This window comes from Centrocercus urophasianus, unplaced genomic scaffold (assembly GCF_019232065.1).
Source record: "Centrocercus urophasianus isolate 14NV4802_14NV808 unplaced genomic scaffold, USGS_Curo_1.0 seq_9, whole genome shotgun sequence".
Taxonomy (NCBI): Eukaryota; Metazoa; Chordata; class Aves; order Galliformes; family Phasianidae; genus Centrocercus; species Centrocercus urophasianus.
The window spans coordinates 1,133,947-1,147,187 of NW_024885532.1; the positions used below are offsets into that span (position 1 = coordinate 1,133,947).

Sequence of the window (13,241 nt, forward strand, 5' to 3'; positions counted from 1 at the left end):
TGGATGCATTTTTAAATGAAAATGATGAATGAGAATATACTTTTATTTGCTCTCACATGGCTTTGTCTTTGGAGATGCCTAAAACCATTCCAAGAAGACGCGGGTTTTCTAGAGTTCTGTGACCTACCAGCCACCCATGCAGGTGGCTTAAAGCTGATGTATCTGAGATGATGGACAGCAAGCTTAGACAATTGAATCACTCTCCAAGTAACCACTGTATTAGGATCTCTTCTGCAAATATTTCCTATCAAGACAGTATTTATGACCTTGAAGAGTCATATTGCATTGGGTTTGTGATTAATAAGCAGTTGTAAGCAGTCAGGAAAATTGACATCAGTGTGTTTTTTTTTGCCTCACTGTCCCTCTCTGGACCTTGACCTTTTTCTGTCCTGTTTGTCTGGTGTTCCTGTTCTTCCTCGTTATTAGAGCAGGCCCCCTTGGTACATATGCTGGAGCCCATAGAGGAGCTTTCAGAAGAGGAAAAAGGTAATGGTTGGTTCAGAACAAAATGTAGTGGCATGTTGTTCTTGAAAATAAAAATGTGAATATTATTTTATGTGTGCAGCATTTTTCATTGTGCTCGAGTATGCTTATCTGGTTTGGGTGGGAACATTCCTTGTACATGTCAATTTCCTTTTTGCCATTGGTGCTTGTAAATATTATGTTTTCCTTATCCAAGTTCAATATGTTTTTGTGGAAGTCTTAATTCCTTAAAGCAGGTATATTCCATATGTATAAAGGCAGTTAAGATAAGCAGAACAAAAATGACTGATGAGAAATAGCCCCCTCACTAGGAAATTCTTTGGTGTAATCTGATGGTGTTGATGCTATTGCAATGTATGCTCACTTCTTTTACATACTTGTCATAAGCACGTAAATAATTCAGATAGAGGAAGGAAGTTTGTGGTGGAAGCTGAAACTGCCAACTTTTATACATGGACCAAAGATTCTTTTTGCAAGTAATGTATGTTATGCCTACCTCTGCACAGCCACAACTCCAGCCAGGGTTGTGCTCAGTGTTGGTGACTTGCCACATGTTGATAGCTGCCAGTGCCAACTTGGCAGCTGGTCCTCTGCTTCGTTTGAAGAAAACTTGGGCAAGGCCACATTTGCAGTGTCAGATCAAGAAGTGTTGGTTCGTTTTTGCATGGTGTTCTGCTGGAGGGAGCTAGCAGTATTTTAGATGAAAATCCAAGTGACTACCGAGCATGATAACCTGTGCTGTGTGTAAATAAATAATAAAATAAAACTCAGTTTTGAGCTTTATAGTCAGTGAATTTAAATGTTGTAGGAATAGTGCTTCTTTGAAAACAAAAATGTCATCTGAATACATCTGTGGTTAAGTAAGAGGTTTCCCCAGGGAAAACCCAGTGACTCTGTCCAGTCTGAAATAAGGACTGCTTACATTTTTCCCATTCTTTCTGCTATTTCTCTTGCTTGCCATCATCTCTTTTGATCGATTGTTGTCTTCTGTGCCTGCAGGCATGGCCTACAGTACAAAAGAAAGAATGCAGTCTGAAAGGTTAGACCTAGATTTTTTTTGTTTGCAATGACAGCCATTTATAAGGGAGAGTGTGAAAATTCTTGACTTGGCAGATTGTTTCACAGGGTTATATAGAAGCTGAGGCAGTGGACCACACTTGAGATCCCTTGTCTTCAAAGCTGTCCAATCTAATGCTTTCTTCGTTTGTTCATTTTTTAAAACAAAAATTAATAAGAAAACAGTTCCTTAAATAGTTGGCTCCTGACAAAAAAAAGCTTTTGTTTTTAATTAATTAACAAGAACTAATATTGTCATTAATTAGGATAATACTGGATAGTCTTGTTACCCGTATTAGTGTATGAAGTAATTGTGAATAAAAAAAGATTTTAGATGGACCTATTTTACTGTGGGGATTAACATCAGAAAAGGACAGGATTTTTGTTACGCTCTGTGGAGCCATCCGCTTAAAATGTACGATGACTCACATCAGGCTTTCTGGGAGAACTTCATACTGTTCATTGCCTCTTTTATAGACTGGGGGCAGTCTAGCAGTTCTACCCTTCAGCTCTGACCAGTAGTTTACCTCTTCTAGGACTCGACTCTCCAGCCACGTAACTTTTAACCTCATGTCTGTTGAGGAATGAGTTGTCCACGAAGTTCCCAAAGCCAGATAATATTTTAGCCAGCTATTGTCGTCTTCAGTACAGATCTTGTAGCATGGTAGTTGGACTCTTTCAATCTTTATTTCTTTTCTTTCTTTCCAGGATTCAGTGAAAGCATCCTAGAATAACCTAGATATTCTTTGTGTATGTCGAAGCTTTTTCAATTCTTCTTCTGGATGAGAACTAAATGGACAGCTTTTTACGTAGAAGGAAAAGTGGCACATTTCTTTTGGAAAGAAAAAAAAGAAAACATTGGAAAGTCATGGTGTGGCATTATTCCTTCAGTTATATCTTTGTCTTTGGGCTGGCAAGTGACACCAGAGCTCTGTAAAGCAAATTGGAAAGAGAGAAGCTCCTGCCCAAGATTTACCTTCTATTTTAGAGAGGGAACTTGGGAGTTCAGTTCACTGCATGCTTTCCTGCAATGTTCTGTATGCCTCTGTATGCTTTGCAGTCTGTTGCTGACTGCTGCCAGTCAGAAGCAGGTACTGTGGAACCACTGATTATTGCTTCACTTAGTGTCTAAGTAGCACTCGGTAGAATTTCCCCCTTGGCAGAGACACTTCACAGGCAGGTTCTAGGTGGGTGTGTTTTGCTTCTTCACTCTCCTGTATGACCTTTTAATACTCTGACTTAACTTAAATGTCAATCTTTAATTTAGGTTAAGAATCTGTAGTATGATTCTTTTTAAGTTGTGTGAGAGTTGGTGTTTTTACTGACACCTAAAATAAGGGAAAGAGGTAGAAAGTTCTTTGCTTTAGTATGTATGATGGTGTCATTGACCTGTAGTAGAAAATATGACACTGAACTTTGTATTTGAAAGAGTTTTAAAGATAAGTAGTATCAGTCGTATATTCTGTGAAACGATTTGCCTCATGCTCTGCCTTTGTTTTCACCAAGATTTTTGAAAGTGTGAGGACCTTCCAAAGAACTCAGTAGGTGTTTTTCGTGAGACATCACTGTTGCTTGATTCTCTTCCTCTGAACAGGTTTGTTGTATTCCTGTTCTAATTGCTACTAGAGTCTTGCATTCATTTGAAATAGCAATTTTAGAGGACTTAATTATCAGAAGAGAGTCTTTATCAGAAGTTCCAAAGAACAGTTCTGAAAGTTAAGATCTTTGTGGTTAAATATTCAAGCATGCATCTTTACGGCAATTTTACAACAAGAAGAAACAAGGCGGTTTTGATGGTGAGTGCTTGATGCTGAGGTAGTTTCCAAGTGAGCTGACCACATTTTAAAAAGAATAGACTCTGTGCAGACAAAAAGTGGACTTGTATGTCTATGGTGTTTATAAAAAATGCATGCCTCAGTGCTGTTTTTAACTGTCTTGTGTAGTGCAGGTTTTTTTGAGATGCCTTTTAAATGCATTTTTTTCGTTCTTATTTCAGAAATTGAGAAAGACGAACTTAAAACAGGTAGAAGTAACCAACATTTAATAAATGCTTTGAAGACTGATCCTTCTTTAACTAAAGAATTAAGAGTTGTTTTGGAGCAAGCCCTGGAGGAAAAACTGGAATCCTTGGGAATCAAAGCAGTGAGATTATTTTGTGTTCTTTAAAAGACTGATAACATTTGACTCATTTCTTTATTATTTTCTCATTTCTATACCACAACCCTCAACCTAGAAAATCCAGAGCTAAATTTCCAACCGTTATAAATCAATGTAATTCATTAACCTGAGGGAATTTCCAGCAAATTACAGCTGTGGACCATATGACCGCACCTGTTAGCAGTCCTTTCAGCTTATATGATTTTTCTACAAGCTTTTTAATATTTGAAGTTTAAAGAGCGTTTATAATTCTAGGGTAATAAATTCAAGAAACAATAGCTCTTGTGTTTACAATGCAATTTGTCTCTCTAGGGTGTCCGTGGTATCCCGAATGATCGCTTAAATAAAATCCTGCGTGCCATTGAATCTGCTAGAGAGCACAAACTGAAGCAAGAGCCTGACATTCAACGAATTCGAGAGTATCTTGAACGCCAAGTCAGCTTTAGGGTTGTAGAGAAATCAACATTGTCTAACAGAACTGTTTCCAGTCCTTACATTCCTTCTGAAGGTTAAATTTATATATATATATATGTATGTATTTTAGTTTAATTAAATTCTGCTACTATGGTATGTAATGTTTTATCAGTAACAAAATCTAGATATGTTTTTCTAGAGACGCTTGTGTGTAGCTGCTTTCTGAATTTTTCATCTAATTATTCTATCTAGTTAAGGCCAACTAGGCTGTTACCTTCCAAGTGCTGTTGATGATGTGTTTAATTGCAGAAAAATTGCCTCTTGTATTGGAAAAGATGCATCGGAACTGAACTGTTCTGAAGAAGAAAGAAAAACTTTTTTTTCCCCTATAAATTCATAATCTGCAGTACAGACATCTTTAATTTTTGAAAGACATTAGATGCTAATGTTAAAGATGCCAAGCATTGCTTCTAATAATGAGACAGAAAATTTCACTTGCAGGTAAACAGAAGTTCAATCAATTGGGAATTTCTTCCTCTACCATACCACAAAAACCAGTAAAACGGTCTTTGACAGCTGTCCGCCCAGCTGAACAAAGAGCTGAGAATACATCTACACCAAAGTAAGAGTGCTGCTCTCATAGTCCTCATACCTTGGGTAAAAATCCCCTGTGGGTGTGATTCATTCATTTATTTATTTATTTTAACTAATGCATTTCATGCTAGTATATTGTAAGAATTAAGAAAGTAATTCTTTTTTTTTTTTTCTATATAAACTTTAACTGGTTGGTTGTCAGCATTGACATGACTTGTTTCATTATTTTTGGGTGCAGGAAGCTCATTGGAAACGAAGCTTCCAGAAAGACATCTAGTATCACGTATGTTTTTCTTTTCCCATTGTATTTTTGAAGAAAACATTATTGGTGCTTGCAACATAAGAACTATTGCGAAGTTCAAATGACAAACGCTTTTCTGGATTCTCCCTCTCCCCCCAACCCGAATCTGTTGTTACAGTCTCTGAATGTTCTCAGTTCAGCAGATGTTTTCCTTATTGGGAACCAGAGAGAGACAATCAAATCAAAAATCAGTAACTTCCTAGCCTCCTGGAAGCATTTAAAGACCTCAACGTCATCTTTTCAGCCTGTTGATATTTTTTTATTATTGTAACCAGAATTAAGTGCAATATTTCAGGTCTCCTCAAGCTTATTGTTATGTAATTTTTGTTCTCTGGGTAACATTTGTGATGCAACTCTAAATTCATCAAGACAGAAGTAGGTTGGATCTGACTGTTAACATCTAATTACCAACTCTACAGTTATTCTAACTTGATTAACTGTTGTGGAAAATTCCTAAATTATTTTCATCATGCAGAATACATAACAGAACTTCTGTGGTGCAAATTCCATGGCCCTGGACCTTGCTCTCACAGGAAAGCCTATTGTTGTTTTCTTGGCAAGAGTTTTTATATGTTGGTGTGTTGGTTTTGTAAAGGTAGTTACATAGGCGGAAATAATCACATCTAAGAGATAAGAGATCTCTGAGATCTCAAAATATAAGAGATATAATAACCTCTTGAGTTTACTTAGCAGCAGAATTTCTTTTTGAGTGCTTTTATGGATAGCTGTAATTTATGGGAGTTCTGTTTTTCTTCTACATGTGGAGAATGCTTATGTTACTGTAAAGGAAAATACAACAAATCTTAAAGATATGTCAGTGCAGTCACTGAAACTCAGCGAGTGCTCAGGTTTATGTGTTTTTGTTTAGAACTCCACCATTCAGTTCAGAGGAAGAAGCAGATGAAGATGATGTCAAACAGTTGCATGTATCACGAGAATTGTTGCAAAAGCAGTCAAAAACATCGAGCAGCAAAGTCAGTGCTTTTCAGATGGCTTCTGACAAAAGTGATCTGGATGGGACAGAGGAAAGTGAAACTGAAGAAACAGGAACACCTGTCAAAACTTCAAAAGGTATTTTCACTTCTTTCATATATGTGTGTTGTAACAGCTGTGCATGATTTTTTTTTATGGTAATATTCCTGTGTTAAAAAATAACAAAGGCAGAGTATCAATCTTACGTATGTGTATTTGTATGCAATTTGTTCTTTTGGTAATGTAGTTATGTTACTGTAATGCTTAGAGATGTCAAATAAAATCATATGAGTACCAAGTTAGGTGAATGCATGCGGAGAAAGATACAATCTGTGCTTCCGTGAGACTCCCAGCTTGAACTCAGATTGGCCACTGCAGTAAAAGAGAACAAGAAGTCCTTTTACAAATATATTAACAGTAAGAAAAGAAACAAGGAGAATTTCCATCCTTTACTTGATGCAACAGGGGATGTGACCACTGTTGATAAGGAAGAGGCTGAGTTCTCAATGCCTTCTTTACATCTGCCTTTAACAGTCGGATCAGTTATCCTCAGGGCTTTTTTTTATGCCCTGATCTGGAAGTCTGGGATGGAATGCAGAATACACCCCCAGTGATTCAGGTAGGGACAGTTAGAGAGCTCCTCCTCCATCTGGACTGTCAAAAGTCCATGGGACTGGATGGACTTCATCCTATGGTGCTGAGGGAGCTGGTAGAGGTGATTCCCAAGTTGCTTTCCACCACATATCAGCATTCCTGCTTGCCTGGAGAGGTCCCAGAGGATTGGAGGCTTGCCGATGTGACTCCCATCTACAAGAAGGGCTGTAAGGAGGATGCTGGGAACTATAGGCCTGTCAGCCTGACCTCAGTACCAGGGAAAGTTAAGGAGCAAATCATCCTGGGAGAGATCATGTGGCATGTGTGTGGCGCTATCCAGGGAATCAGGCCCAGCCAGCATGGGTTGTGCTTGTCCAACCTGAACTTTTTCTGTGACTGTATGACCAGAATGGTAGACCAGGGAAAGGCTGTTGATGTATTCTGCCTAGACTTCAGCAAAGCCTTTGACTCGATCTCTCACAGTATTCTCCTGGGGAAACTGGCTGCCTGTGGCCTGGACAGGTCTACCCTTCTAAGGGTGAGGAACTGACTAGAGGGCTGTGCCCAATGGGCACTGGTTAATGGAGTTCAGTCCAGCTGGTGACCTATAACAAGTGGTGTCCCCCAGGGTCGGTACTGGGGCCCATTGATGACCTAGATGAGGGGATTGAGTGCACCCTCAGTAATTGCCCTTTGCTAATGGCACAATGGCTGCAATAACCCCATGCAGCACTATAGGCTTAGGGCTGAGTGGCTGGATGACTGTGAAGAAGAAAGGGACCTGGGGGTGTTGGTTGATGCTCAGCTGAATGTGAGCTGACAGTGTGCCCAAGTGGCCAAGAGGGCCAACGGCATCCTGGCCTGCATTAGAAATAGTGTGGCCAGCAGGAGCAGGGAGGTGATCATCCCCCTGTACTCAGCACTGGTGAGGCCGCACCTCAAGTACTGTGTTCAGTTTTGGGCCCCTCACTACAGGAAAGATGTTGAGGTCCTGGAGCGTGTCCAGAGAAGGGCAGCGAAACTGGTGAGGGGTCTGGAGCACAAGTCTTATGAGGAGCGGCTGAGGGAGCTGGGATGGTTCAGTCTGGAGAAAGCTCAGGAGAGAGTCATCACACTCTGCTCTACTCCTGAAGGGAGGTTGTGATGAGGTGGGATTTGGCCTCTTCTCCCCAACAACGAACAAGACCCAAGGAAATGGCTGCAAGTTGCACCAGGGGAGATTTAGATTAGGCATAAGGAAATCTTCTCTCAGAGAGTGGTCAGGCATTGGAATGGAACGGTGGAGTCACCATCCCTGATAGTGTTCAAGAGGTGTCTGGATGAGGTGCTGAGATATGGTTTAGTAGCTTAGTGGGTAGTAATGGCAATAGGTAGAAGGTTGGACTAGTTGATCTTGTAGGTCCTTTCCAACCTTGTGATTCTATGGTGATTCTATGATTTTTTCCAAAACAGTCTTTCTCAGGCTTTTACTTTGTAGATTTTCAGGAGATTTACAGTGAAGCCTCAAGAACAGTTATCATGCCTGCATTTTGAATCAAAATCGTGAGGTAATGGTTTTTTATGAACTTATAGGAGCTGTTATTCAAAAACTGACTGAACAAGTTGGAAAGAGCCTTTCTAACCACGGAAATAAGAGCAGGCCAGCCGGAGGGATAGATGTTGCACAAGCATTTATTAAGAAAGAAGAGGTGCAAGAACCCAAGGTATTAATTTTAATAATCATTATTAAGTAATTGAACTGAATATTAGGTAATTGAGCAAGATCTGTTACGTTTATTTCATGTTAAACCTGTATTGGTGAGGATCTTAATTCTCAAAGATGTTTTTGGAGATACAGCTAAGTAATCTTTTTGGGTAATCTAGTATCCTAGAGTATTTTTAATTCTAGAGCTCTATCTAATAGGGAGCTTCAAATGGCATTTTAATGAGAGGACAGATTGCACTTTTGAGTTTGGTATTTTGTTTTTCTGTACATAGTTAATAACCATACTTTTCTTAGACTTCAATACTGGTTCACTGAGTATGGCATGTGTTCACAATCAGAATTCTAACGTAACTTGTTCTTTATCCCCCAGTAAAACCTCAGAATTCCCCTCACTATCGTGTTTTATAATCAGCAAGTCACTTTGGTGCACATTGATCTTTACTTGAACAATTTTTAGTAAGAACAAAAGTTGCTCCAAATCAGAAGTCAGCAGCGGATAATGCAGTTTCTGTTGCAGTAAGTTATGGAAGCAGATGACCAGATACTAGTTCTATCATTCAAGCAAATACATTCATGTACATTAGTTGTTAATAAACAAATAATAATTACTGAAAATCCAGTTATCCATAATAAAATCAACACCTTAGGGCTTCCTGACTAACAATCCTGACTAAAAATGAAATTTTTCACTCCTCCCAGAGATAGTGACACTTCTATTCCAGTTTCTATTCCAGAAAGGGGTGATGGTATTAATGGCAGGTGTAATGGTAGGGTGCTGTCAGGTGCCACTGCTGTCACCTAACTTGTCCGTTGACTGTTTGAGAGCTGCACATCATACCAAGGTCAAAATTATCAAATCAGACATGGCAATTAAAATGCAGTTTTGGGTCTAATGTTATTTTCAAATTCTCTGCAAAGCCAGATGATATGATACCGTAAAACAGGCACAGTAACATTTAGGGGCATTAGTTTAATAAGGATCTGTAAGTGTTTGGCCACTGCATTAGGAAATGTGGGCTTAAGAGCAAGAAGCTATAGCAAAGTAAGCCTTAAAATCTATGTTCAGCAAAGGTAATTTTGCTGTAATTCATTTAAAATAAACAGAACATACAGTGGCATGTTGTGGTATGGATTTAATGAATTAGAAATGAGTTTATGAACCCAGGGCAAGGATTGCTACTTTGTTTCTGGAATCTTTACAAAAGAACACACCCACCTTGCATTCTTTGCTAATTATATAGGAACGTGTGTATCTTCAGGTTAATATTTCCACATTGAAATGTAGGCAAGTTCAAGGTAATCTTCTACATTTTACTTAGGGTTCTCAAAGGTGCCTAAAAATATATGTGCCGAATGCCATCAGTTAGGTGATTTCTCTCAAGGTCTGTTCTTTTATTAGCATAAGGAGGCTTAAGTAGTAATAGCTGCTAATGGTCATTCTCAGTACCCACCACACTATAATACCTCTCTAATACATCCACTGTCATGTTTAACAAAGGCCCATGTTTTACCAGAACATCCTTTAGGAACATCTAAGGGACTCTGTGCTTATCTGAAGGTGTTCAAGCATTATCTGAGTTTACCACATACTATATGAGTTATGGGATTTGTTGATGTGAGTCTTTGAGTTAAAAAAAAAAAAAAAAATTAATTGCCTAGTAATTTTGACTGGGACCATTTATTTTACACTCGATCAATACTGAACTGTGTTTGAAATTGGTAGTTTTCTCTTTATTTTGCAGTTTGAAGTCAGCTAAGATTGAGCAAACAAGGAAACACTTTTTTTGAGTATATGTGACTCTGACTTTCTCACTGTCACACCCTCCAAATGCAGATAATTTGAAATAGCAAAATGTTGAATCCTGGGATGTTAATAATACAGCACACAAATCTGTCAGCTCCTGAAAAGCTGTTTGCAACAGTTATGAATGTAAAAAATTGAATTATGTTGCAAAAAAGCCAGCATTACTCCGGTTTCTTTTTTCAGAACACACTACGTGTTCACATTTGTGGATTTCTCTCCAGTATGAACGTAACTTTGGTTGCTTCCTGATAATATTGGAACCTTTCTTCTGTGCAGCAGAAGCACTTCCTGTATTTTATTGTAACAGAGACTGTAGTGAAACAAGGTTATAACTCTGTGAGAAATGATCTTTATCGTACTATGGGTGAGCTCTGGAATAATGGCTAATTCCATTGAATCCCCACTGACTGGCAAATGGGGAAATGCTGTAGCTCTTCTTTCAAAGGTGGATGACGATGTTTAGTTCTCAGGCTGGTGAAATAACCCAAAGGCAGCAGGTCCGTGCCTTTTTAATCTGTTTGATTTGACAGTTTTGTGAACTCGATATGCAAATCCATCATTTAATTAAAAGTAATCAAACTTGTATACTTGACAGTCGGTCTTTGGAGGAATACATATTTCAATTTTGAGCACCGTGTTTTTAAATTTTATTCTTTAATTTTCCCTTTAAATAAATGAGTTTTAGATTAAAATGGCCTTTATCGCAGCATTACTTTTTTAGTGTCAGTACAGAAAGCTTATATAGCAAACTCAACTACAACCTTGCATGGTATCATAGTGTCTCATAGTTTCTCATCGAGTCTCTATTTCTGTGTAAGCAGTATTCATTCTAATGTTTAAAGGATTTTCCGTCTCATTGGAATAACAACTTTGCAGAAGAAAGAACCCTTTTAATATGTGTACGTAACGTATGTATATAAGTTACTGAAATATGTGGAAGTTACAGTTATGGCACTAGGTGTCACGGAGGCTGGGCAACCAGTGTATTTTTCTTCAAGGCCTACTTATTTAGTTAGTTATTTGGAGAGCCTGATCTCAGAGGATCTTGTTGAGAAATGCAGAAACAAATGCGCATTTTATCTCCATCAGTTCACAGAAGTAGATGAAGATGACTGGGATATCTCATCTATAGAAGAAGACTATTTGTTGATGAAAGATAACAGTGGTCAGAAGGGATCAACAGCTCAGAAAAATGAGTCAAATGCCGCATCTGTTGTACATGCGTGGGGTCTTCCAAAGAAGACTGTACCAAAACAGGAAGGTAACACAATCATTCTTTTACGTTATAAATCTTAAGTGCCTGGCACACCTGGAGGAAAACGTTAAGTATGGTATATTACACGTTGAAAAATACCATATACTGAAGTACAGGAAAAAAAACGTGTGTGGTATTTATATATAAGCTGTCAAGAAGCTTAAGCGTGGGGTCTTAAAACATATAGAATCATAGAATGGGTTGGGTTGGAAGGGACCTTTCAGATCACCTGGTTCCATCCCTCTGCTATGGGCAGGTCTTGAGAATGATAATCAGCTGCAAGGTTCACTCAGGATACTTCTCCAGGTGTTCTGCTGAGTTGTGATATTATTTGAACCAGTGGTAAGGAAACGGCTTCAATCTCACACAGCAGCTTCTAGTTCTACCATTTCAGCGTGCTTAAAGGCTAAAACTGCATGCTGACTTTTCTCTTTAAAAATAACATGAATTGTAATGTTGGCACTGAGTTTGTGCTGTGCGTCGTTATTCTATGACAAAGAGATTTCTTATTATCAACATTTATAATTTCCTCAGTGGCTGAAGCTGTGGACTTCATGAGATATTTGCTCACACAGCATGTTTCTTATAGATAGAAAACTGTATATTAAAAATGCCTCCAAGCAGTATTAATGCTTTGTTGTTGTTTTTTTGCTGTTATTTTTACAGGTCCTCGTGAGGCTGATAATACAAGCACATTAAAAAGCAGCTTAGTCACCGTCACAGATTGGAGTGATTCTTCAGATATATAATAGCTGTATTCCTGATGGGAGGTGCTGCTTTTTGGATTCTGTTGAGTTTGAAAATGTAATTGAAATCATCAAGTATTTCCTGCTCATTTCTCATGCTGTTCAAGGGACAACAATGAATACTGCTTACAGAGCTCTTGTGTCTTTCAGTCCTCAGTTTGTACAGAGAATTTTCATATGCACCTCGCTGGCCATCAGTATTTGGAAACTGAGAAAATTGTTCTTCCTTGTGAAGTCAGTGGTGAAAATCCTTGATTTCGCTGAGGTGAAGATTTTGCCTCTAATGTTTACTTTAAAGACCAAACCTGGTCTTAGAAGAAAACCTGTTCACCAGTGAACAGAATTTACTGCAGAGTATTACTTTGTAAGATTTTTTTAAATGCATATTTTCTTGTATTTTATCATAAACTTTATAGAAAATGGTGAGCATTTCAAATAGACTGTTTCCATGTATTAAATGTTAAGTTTCTAACATGGTTTACAATAAATGCCAAAGGGGAAAAAAAGGCCTCATAAATAAAAGTTATTACTAAATGCCTCCTATTTGTGAAGTTACCTTTTCCACCCATATAAGAATCAACTCTTAGTTAACATAAAAGCAAAAAAGAAAATAAAAGGAAAAAACACTTCAATCTGTTGTAAGGAAAAATAATGACCTTTGGTTGAGCACATACATCCATATTTGTTGTGTGCCCACTTTCTTGAAAAGACACAGTGAAGTTTTGACTTAAATTCAAAAATAGGCAAAATAAAAAGAGCCATGAGTGACTTTGTAATTCCAGTGTATTTTAGGTGGTGTCAGATACAGAATTTTCTGTATTGCTGTGCCATTAATAAATTGGACTATCTCCTGTTTGTTTTTACACCTTTGTCCCCAAATAGCCATGATGGTGAGATTCCATGGGGGCATCTGTTCAAACCTCATGGCAGACCTGAGTTTCTGCCTAATTTTAGCATCTTAGTCTAGAAACAGAGATTTATAATCTCTGACCATCTTAGTCTAGAAACAGAGATTTATAATCTCTGACCTTCTTTATTGAATCATTGTATAAATGTTATCTCGACACTCATGACATCTCTGTAGACAGGCACAGAAAACGGATGAGCTGAGTTTTTGAACTGCTGTAATCAAGATTATCCAAAATGGTTCTTTTTAGTTC

General features: G+C 38.2%; 1 protein-coding gene across 3 annotated transcripts in view; it reads left to right on the top strand.

Moving 5' to 3' along the window:
- DZIP1 (DAZ interacting zinc finger protein 1) overlaps window positions 1-12,619 on the top strand; it is a 35,427-nt gene extending 22,808 nt beyond the window's left edge. Inside the window, exons 11-19 of one of the 3 annotated variants that reach the window (XM_042838885.1) lie at window positions 427-486; window positions 3,536-3,681; window positions 4,009-4,204; window positions 4,612-4,732; window positions 4,943-4,987; window positions 5,874-6,076; window positions 8,144-8,274; window positions 11,170-11,341; window positions 12,002-12,619. In XM_042838885.1, the coding sequence (XP_042694819.1) occupies window positions 427-486; window positions 3,536-3,681; window positions 4,009-4,204; window positions 4,612-4,732; window positions 4,943-4,987; window positions 5,874-6,076; window positions 8,144-8,274; window positions 11,170-11,341; window positions 12,002-12,084 (1,157 nt within the window). In that variant the 3' untranslated portion in view covers window positions 12,085-12,619. The remainder of the gene's footprint in view (window positions 1-426; window positions 487-3,535; window positions 3,682-4,008; window positions 4,205-4,611; window positions 4,733-4,942; window positions 4,988-5,873; window positions 6,077-8,143; window positions 8,275-11,169; window positions 11,342-12,001) is intronic. The other 2 variants (XM_042838886.1, XM_042838887.1) reach the window with 2 other exon arrangements.
- Window positions 12,620-13,241: the final 622 nt, after the last annotated feature.